Genomic DNA, 25640 nt, shown 5'->3' on the forward strand with positions numbered 1-25640 from the left:
TCCCTGTCTTCTTTTTCTTTTGGCTGCTTCCATTAGGGGTTGCCACAGCAGATCATCTTATTCCATATCTTTCTGTCCAGTGCAACTTGTTCTGTTACACCTGCATGTCCTTTCTCACCACATCTTAGGCCTTCCTCTTTTTCTCTTGTCTGGTAGCTCTATCCTTAGCATCCTTTTCCCAATATACCCAGGATCTCTCCTTTGCACATGTCCAAACCATTGCAATCTCGCTTCTCTGACTTTGTCTCCAAACCGTCCAACCTGAGCTGACCCTCTAATGTACTCATTCCTAATCCTATCCAACCTTGTCACACCCAATGCAAATCTTAGCATCTTTAACTCTCCAACCTCCAGCTCTGTCTCCTGTTTTTTGGTCAGTGCCACCCTCTTCAAACCATATAACACAGCTGGTCTCACTACTGTCCAAAAGACGTCCCTTTCACTCTTGCTGATACCTGCCTGTAACAAATTACTCCTGACACTCTTCTCCACCATTTCCACCGCTCTTTTTTCGCCTCTCTTCCACAATCCCCATTACTCTGTACTGTTGATCCCAAGTATTTAAACTCATCCACCTTCATCAACTCTACTCCTTGTATCCTCACCATTCCACTGACCTCCCTCTTATTCACACACATGTATTCTGTCTTATTCCTACTGACCTTCATTCCTCTCCTCTCTAGAGCATATTTCCACCTCTCCAGGATCTCCTCAACCTGCTCTCTACTATCGCTACAGATCACAATGTCATCAGCAAACATCCTGGTCCACAGCAACTCCTGTCTAATCTTGAATGTCAACCTGACCATCACCATTGCAAATAAGAAAGGGCTCAGAGCTGATCATTGATGTAATCCCACCACCACATTGAATGCATCCGTCACTCCTACCGCAGACTTCATCACTGTCACACTTCTCTCATACATGACCTGTACAACTCTTATACTTCTCTGCCACTCCCGACTTCCTCATACAATACCACAATTCTTCTCGAGGCACCCTGTCATATGCTTTCTCTAGGTCCGCTTAAAGATGCAATGCAACTCCTTCTGGCCTTCTCTATACTTCTCCATCAACATCCTCAAAGCAAACATCATATCTGTGGTGCTGTTTCCTGACATGAAACCATACTGCTGCTCACTAATCATCACTTCCCTTCTTCACCTAGCTTCCATTACTCTTTCCCATAACTTCATGCTGTGGCTCATCAATTTGATCCCCCTGTAGTCAGTACATCTCTGCACATGCCCCTTATTCTTAAAAATCGGTACCAGTACACTCCTTCTCCACTCCTCAGGCATCCTCTAACTTTCCAAGACTCCATTAAACAATCTCTCTGTCCATACAAACAAATACAATGGAGCAGGACAACTTTATTTTTTCATGCCTGATCATTCCTGACATCACACTGGAAGTGAAGTGGTGATGGATTCAACTATGTCAAAACAGATTTCACTTCTTTTCACCCTTTATTTGTAACAGAAAAAGACAGTCTTTAACTCAGTAAGTAGAAATATGAGCTGTTTTTGATCTTTATTGTTTGTGGCTTGGTAGTTATGTTACTGTAATTTTTCACTAAATATTACATACAATGTAATAAGCAAGCAGAATTGAAATGGATTGATAAAAAGAAAATAAAAGGCGAATGTAAATAGAAAGGCACAGCAAGGGATATTAGCCACACTTCATATGTATCACTCCAATTAAGTGCTTTTGAGCTTAAGACAATGGAGTGATGTAAACAAATGTGGTACCTAGTAGTGCAGCAATATCAGAATACAGGTAAGGACACCTACTGTAATAACTGCACTTACGATACGTCTTCTATGGTTCAACTTGCTAAGATAAATACTTGATAAATCAGTCCCCTTGTCATTTTAATGTTTGGGATTTAGGCAATTAAAGCTATTGAAAAAGGTGAAAAAACAGTGAAATGTTATCTCTCAGTTGCAATACTTATGAGAAATCATAACTCTAACCATGTTCTTTCTTGATCCAATATCAGATCGCATTTGATTTATGAGTCTAAGATGAATATGTTGGAAAATCACCTTAACAAAGACATTAAAAAAAAGGTTTGGGGTCCCTGGTGGGATAATTCTCATTTATTGCTGAGGTTGTTCGATCTAGAGTTAAGGCTAGACAAACACACCACTAGAGATGACTCTTGCATTCAGAAATGACACACAGTATCCTGCGCCCATCCAGTCATAAACCAAATTTGGCATAATGAGTATGGCAGGAGGAAGACAGATGGGGGGAGACAGGTATGGGTTACTGTTCTTCATCTTGATCAGCAGCTTTTGAAGAAAGTGGAAGAAAGAGACAAACATGTGATTCAGCTTGCTTCTCCTACAGCCCCTTCCATTATTCCCTTTAACTTAAGTCTCTACAAACTCAACCAGACATTTTACATTGTTGTCAATATTTTCAAGCAAGAAAATGGAAGTGGGTGTATTTAGGTCAGTGGTTCCCAACCTTCTCTATGCCCAGCATCCCTAGCAAATGTTTTATTTATGTTTACACCCCCTACAAAAGTAATATCACATTTGAAGATGAAGAAGTCACATTTCTTTCATAGCTGACAATTTCTTACACAATACTTGATCATTTTCATATAACACGAGCACTAACTAATAAATGACCTACAAATGATGGCACACTGCGACAAATTTATCGAGCATAACGTCAAGCATCACACCTCAATGCCTTTGCACTTACCACAACAAAATCAAAAAGCATTTTTATCAACACAAAGTGTATACGGTACTAGAAAACATTCCTTCCATATACAGTGCTTTGTAACACTTCAATAACTTTTTTTAATAAGCTATTAAGCAATATAAAATTCTTAAAAGATTCTTCATTGATGTACAGTACACTGAAATAATTTTAAATTAAATAATATTCATCTACTGGTACTTTTCATACTCACTGCCGTTAATAAGCCATTAGCAAACATTATATAATACTTAACAGATTATTACCTCAGGTATTCAGATTGCTATAAATATCATTAAATGAGGATCCACATATTGGTAACATTTTATTGTGATGGCCTTGCCCCTGATGACTGTTGGGAAGGGCTCCACCTGTCCTGTGGACATGATGACCAGTACTTTATAGGAGACAGGAAGCTTAGTTAATTATGAATTAGAGGCTAAAGGTTCATGGAAAATTTAAGCTGGAAGAAACTGAACAGAAACACAATACAATACTTAAAAACAGTGCATTTCATACCTTATTGATGTAGTAAGGCCAGGTACTGTAAATACTTGTTGCATTGGATTCTGCGAATACCCAAGAAACATTTGAATTGAAAACCATGACAGAGAAATAGAGAGCTTAAAACCAGTAAGGCTAAATCCAGCTAATTGTTTCTATGTTATTTTCTTAAGTGGGGACACTTGATCATAAGGATCCCGACTAACCCCTAAATCACAATAATTGCTGCACTAAGTCCATCTTGAAGCCATGCGAATGGAACTTTAATTGTAGACCATTCAGGTCCCATAATTTAATGTTTTCTATGTGATCTTAAGGACTCTCTAATCAAAAGAGATGGGCTCCTCATCAACAGACAGAGTAACAGTCATTCAGCACACTTTTTCTCATATAAACAACAAAACAACTTAATTTTAGTTTCAGTGTGTCTTTTTTGAGGATTGGTGCATCCATGTCTGAACTTACCACCAATACAAGAGTTTTTTTCAGACCAGATGTGTTAACTGTGCATAAGCTTACTGTATGTGACCTGAGATAAACGAACCTTTTGATGCCACAGTGGCACAGTATGTAGTGTTGCTGCCATATGGTACGTGGGTATACAGTAGGATTAATTGGTAGCTAGGTGCCCTCTGTGTGGACTTATCCTGTTCTCCCTCTGCTGATGTGGGTTTCTAGTAACATTTTAAAGGCATGCCTTAAAGTGCATTGACAATGTTAAATTGGTATTAGTGAGGATTACTGTGATGTACTCCTTTCATTCTTATTCTTTGCTCATTGGCACAATTACATTACCCCTGCATATGGACAGAGCTCTCTATTGTGTCACCTCACCATCCACCTTTGCCCTTGATAGCCTACTTCTGATTAAGGAAACTCCTTCTTCATGCAGTAACAGTGAAAGGCAAACCTTGGTCGAATGATCAAAATGTTCTTCAAGTGTTTTCCAAGTCTATGTAAAGCACTTTCAGAAGGTTTGAAAAGCACTATATAAATGTAATAAGTTAATTAAAAGGCCTAACTTAAAGATATGAAAACCAAAGTTACTAGGTCAGATCTCATCACAAACTCACTGTTTGACCGTAACCATGTCATTGAATCTGCCTATGTTGTGATCATAAATGCAACCTTGGAAAAAGGAATCAAACATAAAAAATGAGTAATGGTTTTTATGTACAACTGGGCACCTATTTCTACTGCTGGAATTACACAGAGGGGACTGAAAACAGAGCCCCGTGTTGTTACTACCTACCTCCTAAGCCTATCCTGATCCTCACATATTTCACTAAGATCTTGACAATGCAAGTGATTCAGCCTGAGTTTATAGGCTGTTCTCAAATTATACTGCTGTCTGACAAGTTTAATGTGAATGGCTTATCCTAAAGGATTAGCTTCAGCAGACCACAGCTAACCATACATAGCAAAGGATGTAGTAAAGGTTCTAAAGCATTCAATGTCACATGTCTACAGATGTCTACTGTCTCTTCTATGCAATACCAGGTTGGATATAGGGACCACCTAAAAGAGGTCTTGTTTATACCTGACATTTAAAAAAGCATAGAATCCCATATGTCAAATCATTTGTAAATATGGAGACATGACCGATCTTGTGTTTTTAAATGAAAAAAAAAACTTCAAGCAATGTCATACTGCACAAATGTTGGAGAGAATGTTGGCCCTAGAGTAATATTTAGGGCCATTTACCTGCACTCTTATCTACAATGCTGTGCATGACTCTTAAAATGCTATGCTTGTTAGCTCTCAACTGTATTTTTCAGTTCAGTCGTCACTTCTGTCCAGGATTACCTACATTAGGGGTATTATGAAAAAATGAAATCTGCCATGGAGAAAATGAGCTCTTTAAAAAAAAAAATGGAGCATTAGTAAGACAAATGCGCTAAGAATAAGCAGTGAGACTGCTACATTTTTCCTTACTAATTACACAAGCAAATGTTCTGCATAAAAAGAGAAAAGACTATTCAGCCATTACAGAGCAGCAGTGATTAAAGGCTTAAAACTAGAGTAAAGTTAATAACCAATTGGTTGTGTCTCATATCCACCAAATAATAATTACAGCAATTAGCATATTCTGATCCCCAGAGGAAACAATCATTTGACTAATATAATGACATTACTATATTACAGACGAGTCACAAAGCTTGTAGCCTTTGGTCACTGCTCTGGAGTTACCCAAAAATAAGCTAATGAGGTTAAAGTTATAAAATGGTATTTTATTAGCAAAACTAAAGTACATAATAATGGGAAAACCTAAGGAGTAACAAAGCACAAACTAAATTCATAAAATCAAGTTAAATGTAGCCTTGCTGAGCCAACACAACAAGATGTTCATCCCTGCTAATGGGTAGGATGCCATGTGCACTTACTCTCCTACAAACACAGCAATATCACTGGTTTCCCATCCCTTCCATATCTCCCACTATGCTCACCTAATTTTCTTGCAACTTGACCCTTGTCTCCCATTCAACCACCAGAATGACCAGAAGGGGGTATTCCAGAAATTACTTCTGTGATTGGGACTAACCTTGGAAACTCAATTGACTATCTTCCTGGATCACCAACTTCCCTTAAAGCTACAGGCAATCCCCAGTTTACTGGTCCATTATTATGGGATATAGAGACCACCCCTGCTGCCCTCTCATTATACAACTGCCTTTAAGGCAATGGTTCTACTGTGATAACACAACCTTCCAAAGTGAAGTTACCAGTGCAGTCATCAGCTATGGATTGTACTAGTGATACTCTGAATGATCATCCAATTTTCACTGCAAAAGATTCAATCAGAAGGCGCTACATTGGCCAATAAAAAAAAAATATTTTTTTCAGGATCTACTCTTCTGAGCTTCACAGTAATTTACTGGGAGTGCTCCATTACTTAAGGTGGTATAGTAGCTGAGCTAGTACATGTCCTTTATGCTGCAAACGTCTTGTAAACAGCAAACAGTATGGTGGATTTTACCAAGGACAGAGAGACAGAAAGAAGATTGGAATATTAGCCTTTACATTAAAGAAAGTGGAGTAATAAACTGAGAAAAACAAATCACAGAAGTCGTCTTGTGCAATTAAACAAACAGCAAGAAAAGTAACTTTAATAAATTCAGACCTTTTTATTTTGTTCTTTAATTCACATGGTCACTGCTTGTCTGAGTTTGGACAGTAAATAAGCTTGTGTTAAGTACAGCAGTTCACATTTTCAGTTAGAAATAGAAGAGACACAGAATTTGAAACTGATGCTTAGTAAGTGATAGATTTGTTAACATAAAATTCTATTTTACTAACAAACTTGTTAAGCATGCTAGCCTTGTATCTTCTTGATAAACATCTTAGGAGCATTTGATAGATGTTTGGCTTTTTAAAAGGTCTGTACTGTGTTTGTTATTTGTTTTCATGAGTCATACACTATAAACTTTTGTAAGAAACAACTACTGGATAACTTAAATGTTTAGAATTACACCTGAAGTATTAGAAATGTCTAGCTGGTACACTGCACACAAAAACCCAGTATAAATATAATTTACATTTTAATAGTAAAAAAGCTGTAATGCAGTTAATAATAATTGAAAATGATTGAATCCTATAGGTGCATGTATATTTACATTTAATTCCATGTTTAACTACCAGTATCAATTAATTGAATATCAATGTGTGAGAATATATATGTATATTTTGTTAGAGAAACCGTGAAAACTACTTTTTTAAATTAAGCTTGATAAGTAGATCACAGAAGAAATTAAACAGCATGACAGGCTTCAGTTATTAGAAGCATTTTACTTTCTTTAATTCCAAATGTATTAAGGATAAATGGTTTATTTACATATTTAATTAGGTAACAATTATGTATTTTAAGGGAATTTTATTAATTTTAGCATTTTTATAATTAATGAACAATAAACCTTCAGAATTTTTTAAATTCAAAATGAACAGGTAACATTTGTGGCCTATAATTTAATCATAAAAACACAAAAGATAAGAGTTTAATATTGAGCATAAGGCTTCTATGTGTTTGATGGAGGAGCTTAAATGTAAAAGTTTTTTTAAAGAGATAAAGAAAAAAAAAACAGCTAAAATTCAGAATTGGTATCTAAATTAGCCGGTCCAGTAGCATGATATTGGTGATTAGTATTGGCTCTAAAATAAACCTGAATGGTGTATCCCTAGATTGCACTGCCCAAATCGAGTTCAGAGTAGCCTGGACAAATATGTAATTCTGCAGCTAGAAAGTACTGACTCCACAGACTCTTTTCATTGCTTGTTGTTTTCATTAGTTACAAGACTATAATAAAAGGCTACCTAACTCTACTGGTTATTAAGCACTCAGATTTGAAAATTTAGAATTTTAAATTTCTCCAAATTAAAGTCTAAATGACCAAAGAATACCAAAATGCTAACAAGGCAATAGGGCAGTTTTATACACAATTTACATTACATTTCTATTATTATTAAGCCCTGAGCTTGTTTTCCTGCAACCAGATGATCCCATCTGGGGATAATGGAAGACAGCGACACATAAAGTGTTTTGCTTATGTTTAGTTTACTCCGTAATCTCATTTTGGTTGTTGTCACTGCAGAAAACGCAGCCTCACAAAGATAGGATGTTGGAAATGGAAGCAGACTTTTCAGTGCTTTTGTGGCAACCTCAGAATATTCCGCTTTGACTTTAATCCAAAACGTATGGAGATCTAAAGTTGTCTCAAACATACTTTTAAGGTCACCATCATTTGCAACCTCAAGCAGTTCCTCCTCTTCAAGCACAGCCAAAGTTGATTCACCTGGCTTATTCACAAATGGGTCACGGATCCATTCCTTCCCATTTCGGGGGTCTTTTGTGGTTGGGAATAATGCTCAAATTCTATTGAAAGCTGAGATAGGTGATGATACACCAGATGGGAGAAAGAAGGCCCTGGCTTGGTATCTTTAACAACCTCTGCTAACATTTGAAACATATCAAAAATCCCAATGTTCATTCGTCGGCCCCATAAATCAAGTTTGGCATGGAATGCAGCCCCTTTATTTGTCAACTTGAACAACGGGTATCTTCTGCCTCTGCCCCACGTGCTGCTGCTCCACCGCTGCCTCAGATTTTCCTCCTCAGGCTCCTCCAGCACTCCTCCAGCCTGGCTGGATACAGAGTCTGCAGAGTGGGCAAAGGTGGGGTGCTCAATAGTGCCTGTATGCCTGTTCATATTGTGATGTTTCTGAACTCTTTTCGGATCCTCTAACGGGAATGTCATGTTGAAGTGTGTCCCGAAGCGAGATTTTTGTCTCTTGTTTGTCCGTTGCCGGGGCAGGGCAACAGCTGGCTCACAGTGCTGCAGTGAAGCGCCACAGAAGCAATTCCTAAAAGATCATGGTTGCGCTATAAGTCCCTGTCTTACACCCCAAAATACAAGACTGAGTCTCAGTACTTTAGCAAAACCAGCTTTATTCAGCTTGAAACAGGAACTGCACGGTTATTTATTGTAGCAGGATCTGCCACTCTCCTATAAACAGACACAGCAGTCAGGCAGGGTAGTGGCCAGATCAGTAATCAAGTAATCCTGTTCTCTGCATTTACAATGTTCCTTGCATCACCCATTGAGATCTTTTCTGTTTGCTTTGGTGGAGAGATGCAGCAGAGCTGTGAGCCTGCTGTTGCCCAGGCAACAGGTAAACAATCTTAAACAGACTTGGTGATCGCACTTTGGGACGCTCTTCGGCGTGATGTCCCATTGACGGAGGTCCCAAGAGAGTTTAGAAACCTCACATTTTCTTGAATAATTGCCACATTAATGGGAATGTTTCTTGAACGAGCATCACTGAACCACATAAAAACTGTCTTCAAATGCAGCAGTTAACATAAGTTTGCAACCTGACATTTTTCTTCTTTTTTTGCAAATAACAAAGATATATGCATTGCATTTGTCATTCCAACAGATTTCACATCACAAACATTAACACTGTTATCATTTTTTCATGTCTGCCGTTTTTATAGGAGGGTGACAATGAGTTAAATTCCAATGGATGTTTTTCAAATGTTGATGAGCAATAAGCAGAAGGTATCACTGAAAACCACAGAAAACAAAAACAGCAAAAAAACAGTATGAGGAAAGTTCGAAGAAAGAAATTTTTTTTACAATGTTTCTGTTTGGGGATCGTTGTGCAAATGTGCGTAACTGAGTTGTGACCACAGAACTAACTGCTCTGTGGATGATTCATTCAAGCATTTCAAGGTCACTTTGTTGTAATGAAAGTATCTGCTGAATGTACTTCATAGTAACGAGATTGGTATAGACTCGTGTCATATGGGGAAACTGTCGGGACCATAAAAATACTTTGTTGTAGTACTCTCTCACTGCGGTCTCTCTCCTCTTTCTGCGCCGCTGCAAAGCCCCGCCCACCTAGCGTTCTGAAAAGTGTCATCAGTGAAGGGGGCAGCCATTTTGCTGTAGCCCTTCACTGAGTGAGTCTCTGTTGCCAGCAGTTCTCTCGCGGCCCAGCTGTCAGATGGCTGCGGCCTGCTAGTGGGCCGTGGACTGGGGGTTGGGGACCCCTGTCCTAGAGAACCAGTGGATGTTAAAATCACAGAGTGGTTAGAATTGTAAGCACAGAACCAGTAAACGGTGCAACTCAATGGGTAAACACAGTTGTTATAGTACCCAGATTAGGCAAGGGCACTAGACTATGTCTGGACACGAGGCAAGTGGATACAGCCATTATACATGGGAGATGCCCACTCAACAAGTTGAGGAACTGCTGTATTGACTTAATGGCTCAATTGTTTTCAGAAAGGTAGACCTTAAATGGGGGTACCACAGATTAGAACTAAATCCAGAATCTAAAGGCATCAAAACATTTGCTGTGTGTAAGGGTCATCTTTGGAGTGTCATTTGGTAGTGAGCAGTATCAACATGAAGTTGTCACAACATCTGCCAGTTTTCAATTACTCTCCATGCTCCAGTTTGGGAGATCCATAATCGAGAATAAATGCTGTTCTCACATACTGCAGAACTGTGGACTCACCATGAATGACAACAGATCAAACTTAATATGGACAGACTGGTGTTTATGGGTATGCTGTATACACAAAGGGTATTTGCCCCACAGCTGAACAGAAGCACAGTTTTCAGATGTTAAAAACAAATTTACAGAAGCAGGGATTCTTGCTCACTAAGACAAAGAAAACACTACCAATGTAGTAACAGATGCTAACCCTACTACTAATCCTAACCCTGTTAAGTATAAGAGAAGCTCTAATGCAGGAGCAGAAAGGAAAAAGTGTGACTATATGCTATGTGAGTCTAAGTTTAACCGTTTGTAAGAAGTGGTATTCACAAACTAAACAAGAGACAATAGCTTTAGTGCGGGCTGGCAAACTTCTTCATCCTTATGTTTATTTGATTTGGTCACAGACCACAAGCCATTACAGGCAATTTATAGTCTACATTTAAAATCATGTGAACACATTGCTTGACGGGTATTCAGATTGCAATTCCAAGTAGTTCACATTTTTGGACAGTGGAAAGGACATCTTTAAACATGGGGTGGAGGAATAAGAGAGGTTTATGGCAATGAATTTTATACTTCAGGCACTCTCTGTGGAATATATAGATGGTGAGTCGAGGGGATTGAGGTGTGCTACAGTATATAAAGAGACTGTTATGATAAACGCATATGCTCAAGAAGTTTGCAAGCTGCTTATAGCTGGTCACATACAGATTTCCAAAATCCAAAAGTTTCTAAGCACCAACATGATGCCACAAGTGAAAAATTCCACACCTGACCTCACATACCCATGTTAGGCTCTGACCAATGTTTCCTGTAATATTTCTTTTATGGATGAGTGGATGTGAACAACACATGAACTGGAACGTTCGATTTTTGACAGATTGATTCAATTCCCCTAATGAATTTTAAGTGTCTCAACATACCACCATGTGAGCTATGATTGGGTGGGGGCAGTTCCACAGCGAAGTTTCAAGCACCTTAAATCACCGACATACAAATGACTAGCAGTTTCAAGGACTGCTGGGGCATTACCAAGGGGTGAAAGGTGCAATAACTGCTGCACGGTGTGGGGGGTTTTGGTATATTTTGGTCAGTGGGGGCCGGGGTATATAGTTGGTGGCGAGTAGCTCAATAACACCTGTGTGCTTTAGAGGGAGCACAGGCTTGGATGCACGGTTGTCACCAGTTTGTTATCGACCACTGTCACTGCCATACCTGCATGCATTACTCACTGTGCTTTTTTATTATTATATGTGTACAGTAAACTTTTAGTCAAAACACTGCATCATAGGTGGAGACTGAAAGCCTGCCAATGTTTGTTGTTGCTGTTGTTTATCAGCTGATAGAGGTATTCTGCTGACACTACTGTGCACAAGCTTTGTTTCATGGCCAAAATTATTAAAATATTAGGTTTAGTATTAGGTTTAGGTTATTTTTATAAGGTATATAAAACATAAATTGCTGTAATTTTGTGCTTATAGTTGGGTTTCATCCCCAGGATATTTTATTATACATTATACATTATACATATTATATCATACATTATACATATGTAAATATTCCAAAATCCAAAATACTTCTTGGCCGAGGCATTTCAGATTAGGGATGGTCAACCTGTATTGTGTTACTTCAGCTAATTAAGGCTGAGGTTTTAACCACAAGGGATATTTAAGCATAGTGGACACTAAGCAATGCTTGCATAGCAGTTTTTGTAGACCAAGTATGGGCCAGATTGATGAAAAATGTTAAATCATGTTATGGATATCAGATAGTTGGAAGACAGGTCCAGCAGGATTTTGCCAGATTTACTTTGTCCATTGCCAATTTGGTATTCAATGTTAGTTGTTGTAAAATACTGCAGTCAACATTATGAATATGACATTTTGAATTTCATTGCAGGAGAAAAGATGGTACACTATTGTGATACACTGCCACTATTCATTAGGACAAACTATAGTCCACAGTTTGTGTCTGCTCTGTTTCAGATGTTCTGTAAGACATGTAAGGACGACACCTACTGTAGATGAGTGCGGGGAAATGCAAAGTGTAACTACAAAATGCTTCACTGCTGAAATGCATATGCATAGTGCAAACAGTGGGACTGAACTACAAGCGGGAAAGCATGTTATCGCATTCAGGGTATTAATTACAAGAAAGTGTCCTACAGAGCTGCTTTTCAAAAGGTGAAGGAGAAATTGCCAAGCCAGGAGACACATGACCATGATGTTGAACAAAATGGCAAAACAAAGCTGTATACAAATAGTCACAATAGAGCTAAATATTCCCAACTATAGGTTCATGATGAAACAAAAAAATATTGTAATAATAATCTTTAATCCAGTGCCACATACATCAGAAGCTATGGAGGGTAACACAGTTATGGTTCAAGAGCACAATACACCAGAAACGCTACATTTATTAAGAAACACTTAAGCAAAAACACAAATCAGCAACCTGAGTTAGATACAGCTATAAAAGACATTGCTGTCAACAAATCAACCCAGTCTAAAACACAATATGAACACCAAACCAAAACATGGACTTTGAAACTCCTCTATGTGGAACAGTGGCACAGAGAATGAGGCCTCAGAGACAAATTAAGTTGTCAGAAAAACTCAAAATGAATTTAAAGAGGTGACAAAGAAAAAAATAACTAATGGAAAAGTAAAACAAGATGAAACACGCTTATTTATTTTACAGAGATACTGTTTCCATTCAAGTGAAGGGATATGTCAATGTCAGGCATTGAAATGTCTGTATGCGCCTCATTAAGAGCTAAATTTGAAAACAAATGCATTCAAGAGCAATTCAGTGTCCTGTTTATTAATTTATTTTGCCATTCTTAAGCTGGAGCAAGGAGAAGAACTAAACAAGATGAATGTATAATGATGGAACTTGGAAGAAGTATCCCAGTGCAGCTTAAATATTGTCATGCTGATGACGTCATACAACATGGCATCCAGGACACAAGCTTCTGACAACCAGCCATCACATCAGTGTAATCCATCCATCCATCCATTATCCAACCCGCTATATCCTAACTACAGGGTCACGGAGGTCTGCTGGAGCCAATCCCAGGCAACACAGGGTGCAAGGCAGGAAACAAACACTGGGCAGGGCGCCAGCCCACCTCAAATCAGTGTAATGGGACCAGAAAATATAGTCATGGAAGAAAACTCATCAAAAACATCATTTTTAACATTATTAAAATTAACTCAAAGAAAATGTTAGAAATTCATTAGTCTTTACATGTATACATATTATTTAAAGCTCAGGGCAAACCTAGAAAAAAATTAAATAGACCAGCTGATCATAACCTTAGTATGCTTTGTGTACAGCTCTGTGACATGTTTTTTATCCCAACTGGTTGTGTGATGCAATTCACTGAATCTTCACTTACTCTTCTCACTGGTTACATGAATCAAGAATCATTTCTTGGTCATGATGTTATTCACTTAATTTTTTACACACTGTTTAGTTTACTACACTCTGTGGTTTCATGACACATGACATTACTTGCTGGTACCCACTGGTTGCTTGGCTCTACTTAGTAACTGTTAGGACTCATTTATACTCCACGTTCAGAATGCGGACGCGCACGCATTATGGCTGCCACGCATTCCCAGCATTCGTCTGACACGTCCTCTGAGCAGGTCCCCAGAAATTAATGCAACGCATGCGCGAGTCCCAGCAAAAAGTCAGCGGCGCAGTGTGATAAAAGTCGGAATGTGACATCAGAGTCTCTGTTTACTATCTACATGTGACAGAATGCCACTTTGCAGATCCTATAGGATTGATATGCCTGCTCTGATGTTTGATGAATGGTTTGATGTGGTGAAGCAAAATGCCAACATACAAATGCATTTGTGGTGTTTTTATATTCAAGCGTCATTTATTCCCTATCGTTATGACACGATACATTTTAAAAGTCTTACATGCCATCTTCTGTACCATCTCTTTTTTTTTGCACCTTCACAACAGCAACAGAATGTACAGTGCTGTATTTGAGCCACAGTGGAAAAAAATTAAGAGCATGGTGAAAAGGTGTATTTTGTGATTAAAGTGGAAATTATGGCTTTAATCTCGAAATGTCCACTTTAACCTCGTAATTTATTTTATCATTAAAGTAGACCATCGTAAACGTCATCTTAAAACCGACCCAGCTGTTAGTCGCTAGGTGCTTCTGGGGCTTCCTCCTGAACTCACAGCAGTGGCAAGCAGCAATAGATCACCGCACAGAACACATTAAATGTATGATATTCCAACTCTTTACACATTTAGGATTCTTAGATTTATACTTGATATCACTTTCATGATGAAATGCATTAATGTATGTATGTTACATTTTACATATAAATCGTTAATTTCGTTTAAATAATAGTTACACATATAGGGGTGACACGGTGATGGAGCGGTAGCTCTGCCGTCTCACAGGGTGTCACATCGCTGGTGTATGTGTGTGCTTATATTCACCTTGCGATGAGGGATTGTTTCTGCCTCGTGCCCAATACTAGCTGGAATGGGCACATCCCTGGATTGATGGATTTAATCCTTTTTCAGATATGTTGTGGCAAGGTGTCATCGGAATTTAATGGGTGTTTCAGGCAATTCAAAACACAGCAAAGCTGAACCTGTTCTCACCGTGATAATATCTCACACTGCCACCTGGTGGAATCTTCCAGATTTACGTACGCACACAAGTATAAACAGTTGTGGAGCTGACTTGGACACAGACAGGTGGACATGTTGTTTGTCACCACCACACGTATTTTATTTACAAATTATTTACAATAAATGGTTACTAAGACCCAGTCTAAAGTAGTGCACAAACCCCAACACACAGTCCTGGCCACAATATGCCTTTCTTTGGGCCGCCTCCACACTCTCTCTCGTGCCTCGTCTGTCTTCCACCCGACTCCAGCCCTGAATGAAGGGAGACGGCCCCTTTTATAGTCTCCAGGATGAGCTCCAGGTGATTCCCGGCATTCCCCTTTTGGCCACGCCTCAGAGTGGCGGAAGTTCCGGCTGTTCTCCCGGCAGCTCTCCGGTTGTCCTTATAAATATTCCCCCCAGCACTTCCTGGTGTGTCGGAAGTGCTGAGGTAACACTTCCCCAAGGCATAGGGGCGCCTCCTGGCGGTGACCATGGGCCCCTACAGGGTGGGGCTTCCATGCCCTCAACCCGTGGCCCCCAAAGCAACCAGGATGGTGGCCCCCACGTGATCCAGGGTGGGCGCAGACCCACATCCGGTCCCTCACGGCGTCCCGGCCGGGTCGTTGCCCCTGGCATCCCTGATACAGTACAATACTTGCGTAGCAGTAGCGTCCACTGGAGCACACGTCATATCGTGTGAAGTATAAACCTGGCCTTACACTCACTACTTAAACTCCTTTTTGGTTCTTAAATTCACTGGTTGCACAACTCTGTTTATTATTTATATTCATTTGCTACATCATTTGTTACCACTCTTATTTTAACTTCACCTGTTTGTTGTCTGGTACAAATCTTGTAATCAATATTTAACCCACTTCCTAGCGTTCAAATGACTTGAAATTTTGCACATTTACTCACTTCCAATGACAATACATGAATCAATAATCAGTTTCACTAATTGATCAATTAATCCATGTTAATTAAGAAATGAAATTTTCATATGAAGAATAGTTTAAGATTTCACCCATAGATGGCGCTAGTAACGGATAGAGATATTAAAGGAAGTGTTAAAATATTGATTACAAAATTATACTAAAACAAACCCAAGACTAAAAAGTTGAAAATGATATATATATAAAAATACTTTTTAAAAACTACATTTATATTAAGTTAAAAAATGTACTAAAAAAGTAAAAAATAAGTCTCTCATACGTCACTCATGAAATAAAAGCTTGGGCGCTTTTCATCAATCAACATTCAAAAAACACTTTTTAAGATCTTATCAAAAGCACCCATCCTTTTATTTGGAGAGACTTATTTTAGTTACTGTACTCACTTTTTACTCAATAGTTATTATAAGTACTGGTTTGATAACTTGTGTTATTTTTTCTGGCTGCATGATTTTACTCAGGAGTTATTACACTTGCTGGTCACTTATTGTTATTATTACATTACATTTATTAAGTTGCTTCTATTAAGTATTTCCATTGACCTATTAACTAACCACATGACTTAACAAACACAATAATAGTCTCTGCTGACTGGTTAATACATGAACTGGTTTTAATAATCTTTTCACCCATTATCATACTCACTAGTCAGACAAGTCTGTCACATAACTGTGTGGACAGGATATCATAACCTTAATTTTAAATAAATATAGAATATATGATCATTGGCTTTTATGCCCTTCTCACCAGCTCTATACTATGTTATTAAGAAACTCTGCTCTTCTGTTAAACAAATATGTTGACAGAATTGTTTGAATCTCATCAATGACTATCATTATGCCAGAACACCATCTGACACTGCTCTATGAAAGTAACTGTGGTTATGCTGTTTCTTACTTGTATACATTGCTGTGTGTTAATCTAAGGCTAAATAAATTCAAGTAGAGTTTCAGATGGGTGTATGCCAAGTAAAAGCACATGATGAAGTAACACAACCTAAAAGTAATCTGACAGCCTGTGTATCAGTTGACAACTTGCGGAACAGGAAAAATGAATAACAGCTTGAAAAGTGGGAGCCGCTTAATGAAGGTTTAGTGTAAGTTAAGGCACACTGCTGTCTAATACAGAATCAAGTGTGTGTTTTTAGGTTTGGTCACCTGAAGCACGGCTTCAACATATCATTTTCTTTCTCCCTTAGCCTATTAACTAAACTAATAATAAAATAAACTTACTGCCAAATAATTTTATTAGTTATAGTGATTTTGTTTTAATAATTGTTAATACGATTTTGCTTTTTGCTAATGACTCAGCATTTTGATTGCATGATTCCCAACTGGTTCTATTACTCTGCTTGTGATGGCACTACAGGAGTATCTGAGTATTTGTAATATTAGATTTGTCACATGTACACAGAATAATGAAACTTACTTAAGCCTCCAACCAGCATGAAACACATTGCAACTCTCTGGCACCATGTTAAACAACAATGAATTAAAATATAGAATGTCATTTTAAAATTCATAATTTTATTTTATTAAACCCTGTAGTATACAACTTGCATTTAATAAAAATGTGATTAACTACTGGTACCTAACAGATATCAGGTTTTACTCACTGGTTACACAATAGTGCTTATTTTTCTCAGTTTATATAACACTTTCCAACTAATAGTTGGTTTCTTTTTCTACTTCTCCTTATTTTTCAAATACAATGTTAAAGTTTGAACTGTTAAATGTGGGTGTCTGCAAGAATATGGTGCCCCATCTAGGAATGGCTCCAGAAAATACTAAGATGGGCTTCAGCACTGTCCACCTCTGAACTGGATTGAGTGGCTTTAAAACCAGATGGTTGACCTATTATAATATGACACTGACTGATTACAATTTTTGTACTCACTAATTATATAACCATGTTCACAAGCATTTGTGTACTCTGTGGTTACACAATTACATCCTGTGATTATTTTTCTACATGCTGGATTGTTTCTTTTGTTCACTGTGTTCTTCTCTCTGTTTATATGACAATGTTCGGCTCTTACCTTTTCTCTGCTCCTAAGCTGCATGATAGCACTGACTGGTTATTTTTATTGTATTTATATGGTGTAGTTACACAACCACATTCACTGGCTGTTTTCTTGCCCATTTACCATTTATACAACAATTAACTATTTATTCAGCCATAGTAATCTGTTACTCATTCTCTATGATTATATGATGGGTCACTGCATTTTTTCTACTCAAGATAAATACGGAAATATCATCACTAGTCATAATCATTATCAAAGATTAATGTTCTACTGACACAACTGTCACAACAGCAAATGTTTTTTCTTCCCACTGGAAACCACAAATGTTTACATTTATTTTTCCATTGTTTTTATCACAATACTAGCTCCTTTTTTCTACTCATCAGTTAGCACAGCCACCTCCCTGCTTGTTTAATCCTCTACTTCTTGATAGTTACACAACTGAAATAACTGGTTAGTTTTCACAACTCAAAAGTTATACTTAGTGACTGTTTTTCTCACTGTTTACACAACAATAATCATATGTTATTTTTTCTTCTCCCCAGTGACATGATAATGCTTACTTTTTTTTTTTTTTGCTTTTTATCACTGTCTCCATGTCTCACTGGTTACTTTTTTGTACTTAGGGTGACAGGACATTGCTCAATTCCTATTTTTACATACTTTATAATTCCATAGTTTTTTTTCTAACTCTTCGTATGGCATTACTCAGTCCTTATTGTTTTCCAGTTCATTGCATCCATGAACATGTTCACCACTTACTTTCCTTTCTACTCATTGCTTATGTGACTGCTTTTTTCCTACTTACTATTGACATGCTTTTGTTCTCTTTCTTTTTTTTTCTTTGAATGCATAATAATTGCTGTTTTTTTTTACTTATTGGTCATATTATTATTGCTACTCACTGCTTATTTCATTTTCCCCTTATAAGTTACACCGCTTACTCTCACTGCTACTTTTTCCTTACATGTGATATACTTTTTTACTGTCTGTCTCCTCACTTACCATGTAACACTGCCCATTTCCACTCAATAGTTCCATAACCATATTCACTGCTTTTTTTTTTATTTAGTACTCACAATTGGCCACAACCTAGTCCTTTTTATTACTTTTCTACTTATCAGTTTTATACGTCTTTAATTGCTCAGCTGTTATTGTTGGCATCTCACTATTTATTTTATTCTTTACTCATACCTTTGTTTAGAGTACTCATGGATTACTTTTTTCTTTTAACTCAATGCTTAGATTTTTCTTTTTTTCCCCTAATTTTCACTTGCTTTTATCTTATTTCCATGAAAACAAAATTGATCTTTTCAATAAAAAAAAATACATGTTTTGATATCCTTAGAACATGTATTGATCATTTTTGGAAAGATATGCATAAATATTTTGTGGACACTGTAGTTGAAGAACAAATGGAACAATTCTTTTGAAATTTTGTGCACAACTTGTGGACAAGCACTCGGTATTCTTAAGTGCCTATTATATTCCTGGTGAATTCCAATTATTTAGCTTTGAGATTTTCAATTTAACTAAAAATGTTTAAAGCTGATGCAAACAACAGCCAAACATCTGCTTGAAAGTTCACAAATTTGGCAGATGCATTAATGACTTTGAAAGGGAGAAGTTTGAGTTTATTCTAAATCTCACGTTTTTATTTTTTAAAAAAGCACAACAGTCACACCACTGACAAAGAAAAAACATTACATTTTACTCCTTTGTTAAATAAATTATTCGTCTGATTGGGGCAGGTAAACAGTTTTTTGGTTTTCGTAAAAAAAAAAAAAAAAGTTTTCCTTCTAATTTTTCAACTCAACACCTTGAGTTTATGAGTTGGAGATGCTAACTCAAACACCATCCCAACTTTGATGACAGAAAGTGTCGGCTTCTACTCCTTCTCTTTAAACGTTTTACCATCGAAAAATATATGCATAGCCAGAGGTGATCTGATTTACCAATTAACTGTTTAAATTTTACGAGCATTAAAAATATGATTGTTTTTAAAAAGAATTGTGTTTAAAGTGGACTGAAGCATGAAAATTCAGAGGCATAACATCTTGCAAATAATTTGGGAAATTCACACTACATACTATAATCATGTTGCAAATATTTTTTTCACCACTTGCACACCACACTTACTGCTTTTTCATTTTCCTTTTCTACTGTTTGTTCAAGTCCATTTCATTGTACTCACCAGTTACATGACCATGGTTAAACACGGGTTGCTTTTTTGTCTTTGCTGGTTATTTTCTCCTTTTCCATTGTTATGTAACTGCTCTCCTTGCTATTAACGAGATGCTAACAACTCTATTCTGGACTCTTTCACAAAGTGTCAGACTTGACTCCTTATTACATGTCTCTGTGTAATGAAACATGCTCGGCAGTCAAACAGTTATATCAGCTGCTCATGGTACTGTGGTTTTGTTATTGGCTTCCATTGACAACTGATCCTAGATTTGCTCTTAATAAACAAGTTAATTATTTGATATCAGTTTCATTTGCTGTTACTGGTGCATGACAACAATCCAGTTCACTATATGACTCTGCTATATTTTTAAGACAAATTCACAATTTGGTTATCAAGTAATTTTCACCAGTTGTAAGATCCAACCCTCTACTGGACGCTGTACTCTCTTCTGGTTAGTGTTTTCTGTCCAGTATGCCTATAGCTCCCTTTGATTTTAATGACAATCCTTTCTCTCTTACAGAATCCTGCTGACAGTGGTGGTAATCTTCCGGATCCTCATTGTGGCCATTGTAGGAGAGACGGTGTATGAAGACGAGCAGACCATGTTCATGTGCAACACCTTGCAGCCTGGTTGTAATCAGGCCTGCTATGACAAAGCCTTCCCCATCTCCCACATCCGCTACTGGGTCTTCCAGATCATCCTGGTGTGTACCCCCAGCCTGTGCTTCATCACCTACTCAGTCCATCAGTCCGCTAAGCAGCGTGATCGCAGATATTCCTTCCTCTACCCTCTTCTCGAAAAGGACTTCAGTAGGCCAGAAAGCAGCAAAAAGCTAAAGAATGTAAATGGCATCCTGGTGCAAAACCCAGATGGGACAGCCAAGGAGGAACCTGATTGTTTGGAGGTAAAAGAGATTCCCAACACCCCCATGAGGACCAGCAAGAGTACCAAGTTCCATCGTCAGGAGGGTATTTCCAGGTTCTATATCATCCAGGTGGTTTTCAGAAATGCTCTAGAGATTGGCTTTCTGGCTGGCCAGTACTTTCTTTATGGATTCAATGTACCCGCAATCTTTGAGTGTGAACGTTACCCTTGCATGAAGGAAGTAGAGTGCTATGTGTCACGGCCCACCGAGAAGACAGTGTTTCTGGTCTTCATGTTTGCCGTCAGTGGTATATGTGTGGTCCTCAATTTGGCAGAGCTCAACCACCTGGGCTGGAGGAAGATCAAAACTGCTATCCGAGGGGTCCAGGCACGGAGGAAATCTATCTGTGAGGTGCGGAAGAAAGATGTCTCTCACTTAACGCAGGTCCCCAACTTGGGCAGAACTCAGTCCAGTGAGTCAGCATACGTTTGACGCCAAATTTTTCATTTCCCGGTCCCAAAGAAGATGGAAAAATCCAAAAACGAGGAAACAAGTTTCTTGTTCCCGGCTGAAGGAATTCCTCCATGTGGAACCGATGAAAGCAGGAGGTGGAGTGGGCTGACATACGTGCCCATTTAAATTGATCTGTAGCTGAGAGGGAAGGATGGGGGGGTCAAGGAAGAGGGCGCACTTCCACTGACACCTAATATCCCCAGTTTCAAACCCTTCCTCTGACCCCTCTTGAATTGCACCTATTCGCTGTATGGGGTTCCCCCCCACCCCATGAGTTACTGCAAAACAGGCTGTGTGTTTCTTTTTTTTCTTTTTTAAACCTTAACAAAATGCCTAAGTTGTTTTGTTTTATAGTTGATTTTGTATTTTTTAACTTCTGGACTATTTGCAATTTTTAAAAAGAAAAGGAAGCTCACCAGAGTATTTGTATATTATCAAAGTATGAGCGGGCTTCCTTTTTTTCTGACTTTTCACATGAGGGCGCTACCCTAGACTTTCCTCCCTGGTGCCGGCGTCTCAGGTTTACCACTTTTATTTCAAAGCCATATAATTAAAGAGCCAGAAATGCACTATTTATCTCTTCCAAGCACCTGACAGAATGGGTTGGTAATGCTGGCACAATGAGGGACGACGCTGCAAATCTGAGTGCCGTTCTCCAACCCATTCCTCTCAAGCCCCTTTCCAGGTGCTGCCCCACCTCTGTCTTAATTTCAGCACGTAGGCTTTCCCTGCTTCTTTCCCAGGTGCTACTTCCACCAACCCTGCCCTTTACGTGCCCACCACCAATTCCCTAAACTGCCCTGCACCAGCAATAACTACACCAGCCTCCAATTGCAATAGACCAAGAAAAGAGCACAAACCCTTGCAAAAAGGAAGAAGAATGACACAGAGAGCTAGGGAGAAAGGGATGGGACTTTGTAATTAATCTGGGAGGATGGATCTAGTCATCTTATGGACGCGCCCTCAGTGACCTTGGCTGGGGAGGTCACACCAACCTTTCTTATAGATGCCTTTGAAAAGCCTCAGTAATGCTAACTCTGGCAGGTCTTTGACATGTTTGTAACCTCCGGCCAGACAGAATCTCTGCAACGATAGGTGTGGGATTATCAGATGAAAAAATCAGAGTGGCAGCTTCCCAGCCAGTGGAGGAGTATGTCCTGAGGTTCAAGCTTGTCAGAGAAGCCTGCTGAGTTTGAGCTGCGAGTTTCAGGGTGGGTTCAGCTACCCCTCTCTCCTTGACTCTCTAAAGAACCCTTTTCTGTTTGCTCTGGGTTAGGTGAATGCTGCACGTTGGAGGCTGATACCTCGTTACTGAAGCCATGAGTTCACCAGCCTAACCAACCCTCTGAGCGCAGATTTCCGAAGCAGATTGACAAACACAAGTACTGTACTGTAGCAAAAGGTGCTTGGGACTTAATGTTCATCCATTGAGGGGACTAGTGTGAGAAGCCTGTGTGGCCATCCAGGGCATCTGCAGCAGGAATTAAGGCTGCCACTATCTGCAAAATGAGCGGATTGCAAAGAGAAAGCTTCCAGCATCTGGAGCTTGCAGGCAGCCAGATGTGGCCAGCAGAGCTGCGGCTATGCCAGCTTTGTGGCGGGAGCCTTCATGAAGTTTTCTGCATGTCACTAACCATTAATTGTGTGATTCTGCTAATGTATGAAAGCCATTTCTGCATGTGTGTTTGGGGTGTTTAGGGGGTGGGAGGGTGGTGGGTTGCTTTTTTGAGAAGGATAAGGGGGCAGTGGGTTTTATTATATTCCAGATGTGCAAAGGCCTTCCTACTCAGTCAGGTGAACCCACTGCACTGGCTCATTCAGGGATGTCTCAAGCTGCTGGAAGTGAGACAGGCTGGAAATGCCCCCTTATGGGAGGTTGTGCCTGGAAACAGGGTGCTGTAGGGCTGGCAATGGCCTCCTCAGGCTGCTGGAAAGTCAAAGCAGAAATTTCACTATCAGGCTCCAGGTCCTGTGGATTTCATACCAGAATTTCCATTCTTATGCGGTATGTAGAAGCAGTTCAGCAGCACCCGCTCAGGCTCCTCACCCTCTCTAACTGCTGTCTACAGGATGAAGCAGGTGTGATAAGAGTGTAATGGCACCTGGTGGCATCATCCTCTGACCAGCATGTTGCTGGCAATTTTGATTTGTCCAACAAGGGGTGCTTTCTGCCAGGGTCTCTGGCAACATGTATGCAACACTGCTGGACCCACACTGGCACTGCCAGTCAAAAATGCAAAGCTCAGCCACGGATCTTTAAAAAAGGTGCTATGCATACAGAGATGAAGCCATTTTCCTGAATATGAAATTGTGCCCCAGTGAGTGGCCAGCACTGCTGCGCCAGCCATTTTCCATAGAGACCAACTAACTCATGTCTTTACTTGTAGCAGATCCCGAAGATTCTGGAGAGTTTTTGTACAGGGATATCAAAGAATATGCATTTCAAGGGCATCACAGGAAACTGGCACACATAAAGCAGTGGGGCCATCAGGTAAAACAACAACCAAATAAGGGCACGCACATGCATGAAGAAGCATGAATAAGCAAGAAAAAGGAGTATACACACACAAATATTGATCATCCAAATTTGAAAAAAAGTATATCATTTTTGTACTTTTTGAAGAAAACCAGTTTTATTTGAATAATGGAGGCAACCACAAGTTTGATGCCAGTTTTTACAGGGTGGCACAGTGGTTAAGAGGTAGCTCCTGGGACTTGGGTTCAATATCCAGGGTGTTCCTGGTCTATATAGTGTTTGATTTCCCTGCATTGTTCAAACTATTTTTTGCTTTAATTTATATTTTTAAGTAAAATGCAGCTTGGAGATACAGTGGTTAGTGCTGCTGTTTCATGGATCCAGGTCCCCTGGTTCAGATCCTGTACCAAGTTTTATTGTCCATGTGGAGGCTGCATATTCTCACTGTGTTTGCATGGGATTTCCTTCTACATTCCCAATGTAATGCAGAATAGACTAACTGGCAATTTCAAATTTTCCAAGTGTATATGTGTGTATGACCAGTCCTATTGACTGAAAAGTGCCCTGTTAAGGACCTTTTTCCTTCCTTCTGACCAGTGCTACTAGGATAAGCTACTACTAGGTCTACTAGGATAAGACCCCTGAATTAGATTAAGTGGGTCTGCTATTCTTGGGTAGGGATGCTGCCTTACAGCTCCTGTAGCTTGGGTTCAATATCCAAGTCCCAGTTTCTATTATCTCTTTGCAGTTTTTCTCTCCAACCAACCCCACATACAACCCACAGCCTTTCTCTACAACATGACTTTGATGTTATAGATCAGTTTTTGGAGTCACATTCATGTGGGTGACAGGTTGGTGCAGTGGTTATCCCTATTGCTGGACTTTCACAATTCACTTGCTATCTCTGGGGAGCTTTGCCTTTAATCCATTTGCACACATAATTTATTTATTTTTTTGACCACTTGATAAGATCCTGCATCAGAATTGCAGGACTTGGGATCAAAACCCAGGCTTAACATTCTGCAGGAAATGTATTCTTTTCTCTATTTCATTATATGAACTTTTTTAACTGGCGATTATTGCAGTTACCTCAGTAGTCCAGGAACTTGAATTCAATACCTTGAATATTGAACTTATTGTCATCTGTTTTTTAAGTCACAATTTGAAAGATTAACACAATACTTAAATCTGCTGGGACCTGTGTACAATAATTGGGTTTCTCATTGCAGTTTGCCCTTTTCTTCCTTTATCCATGCAACTTTAAATTTTGTATTTTGTATGTGAAATTTTTATGGGAATGCATACTGGATAATCCATTACCTCACAGCCAACGGAACTTGGATGTGACACCTGAGCTAATTACTTACTGTTTAGTTTATTTTCTTTTCAACATTTTTCTAGTCTTACTTTTATAGGATGTCATATTTGCAGAGTGGTTTTAATAATATCACAGGCCTGTGAGGACTTGGGATCTATACCTGGGCTAATCACTTTCTGAGTAGTTTGTGTATTTTAATGTAATATTTTTTTAGTCTCATTTTTATAAGATGCCAAACTGGCAGAGTAGGCTTTAGTGCAGGTACAGGGCTATTAGGACTAGATTTGATGACTTAGAGACTCATATCTTAAAGACTTACATGTTAGTTTACCTATATTAGTTGCATATGAATGGTGGCCGATGGCTCTGGAACTGATATTCCCAACCCTTGAGTCTCTCTCCTCTTAAGTTGATTGGCTTATT

At 38.9% G+C, this 25640-nt stretch overlaps 1 protein-coding gene across 1 annotated transcript in view; it reads left to right on the forward strand.

Moving 5' to 3' along the window:
* LOC120533698 (gap junction delta-2 protein-like) overlaps positions 1 to 23107 on the forward strand; it is a 45992-nt gene extending 22885 nt beyond the window's left edge. The window contains exon 2 of the mRNA XM_039760598.1: positions 20565 to 23107. Within this exon, the coding sequence (XP_039616532.1) occupies positions 20565 to 21402 (838 nt within the window). The 3' untranslated portion in view covers positions 21403 to 23107. The remainder of the gene's footprint in view (positions 1 to 20564) is intronic.
* Positions 23108 to 25640: the final 2533 nt, after the last annotated feature.

This window comes from Polypterus senegalus, chromosome 8 (assembly GCF_016835505.1).
Source record: "Polypterus senegalus isolate Bchr_013 chromosome 8, ASM1683550v1, whole genome shotgun sequence".
NCBI lineage: Eukaryota > Metazoa > Chordata > Cladistia > Polypteriformes > Polypteridae > Polypterus > Polypterus senegalus.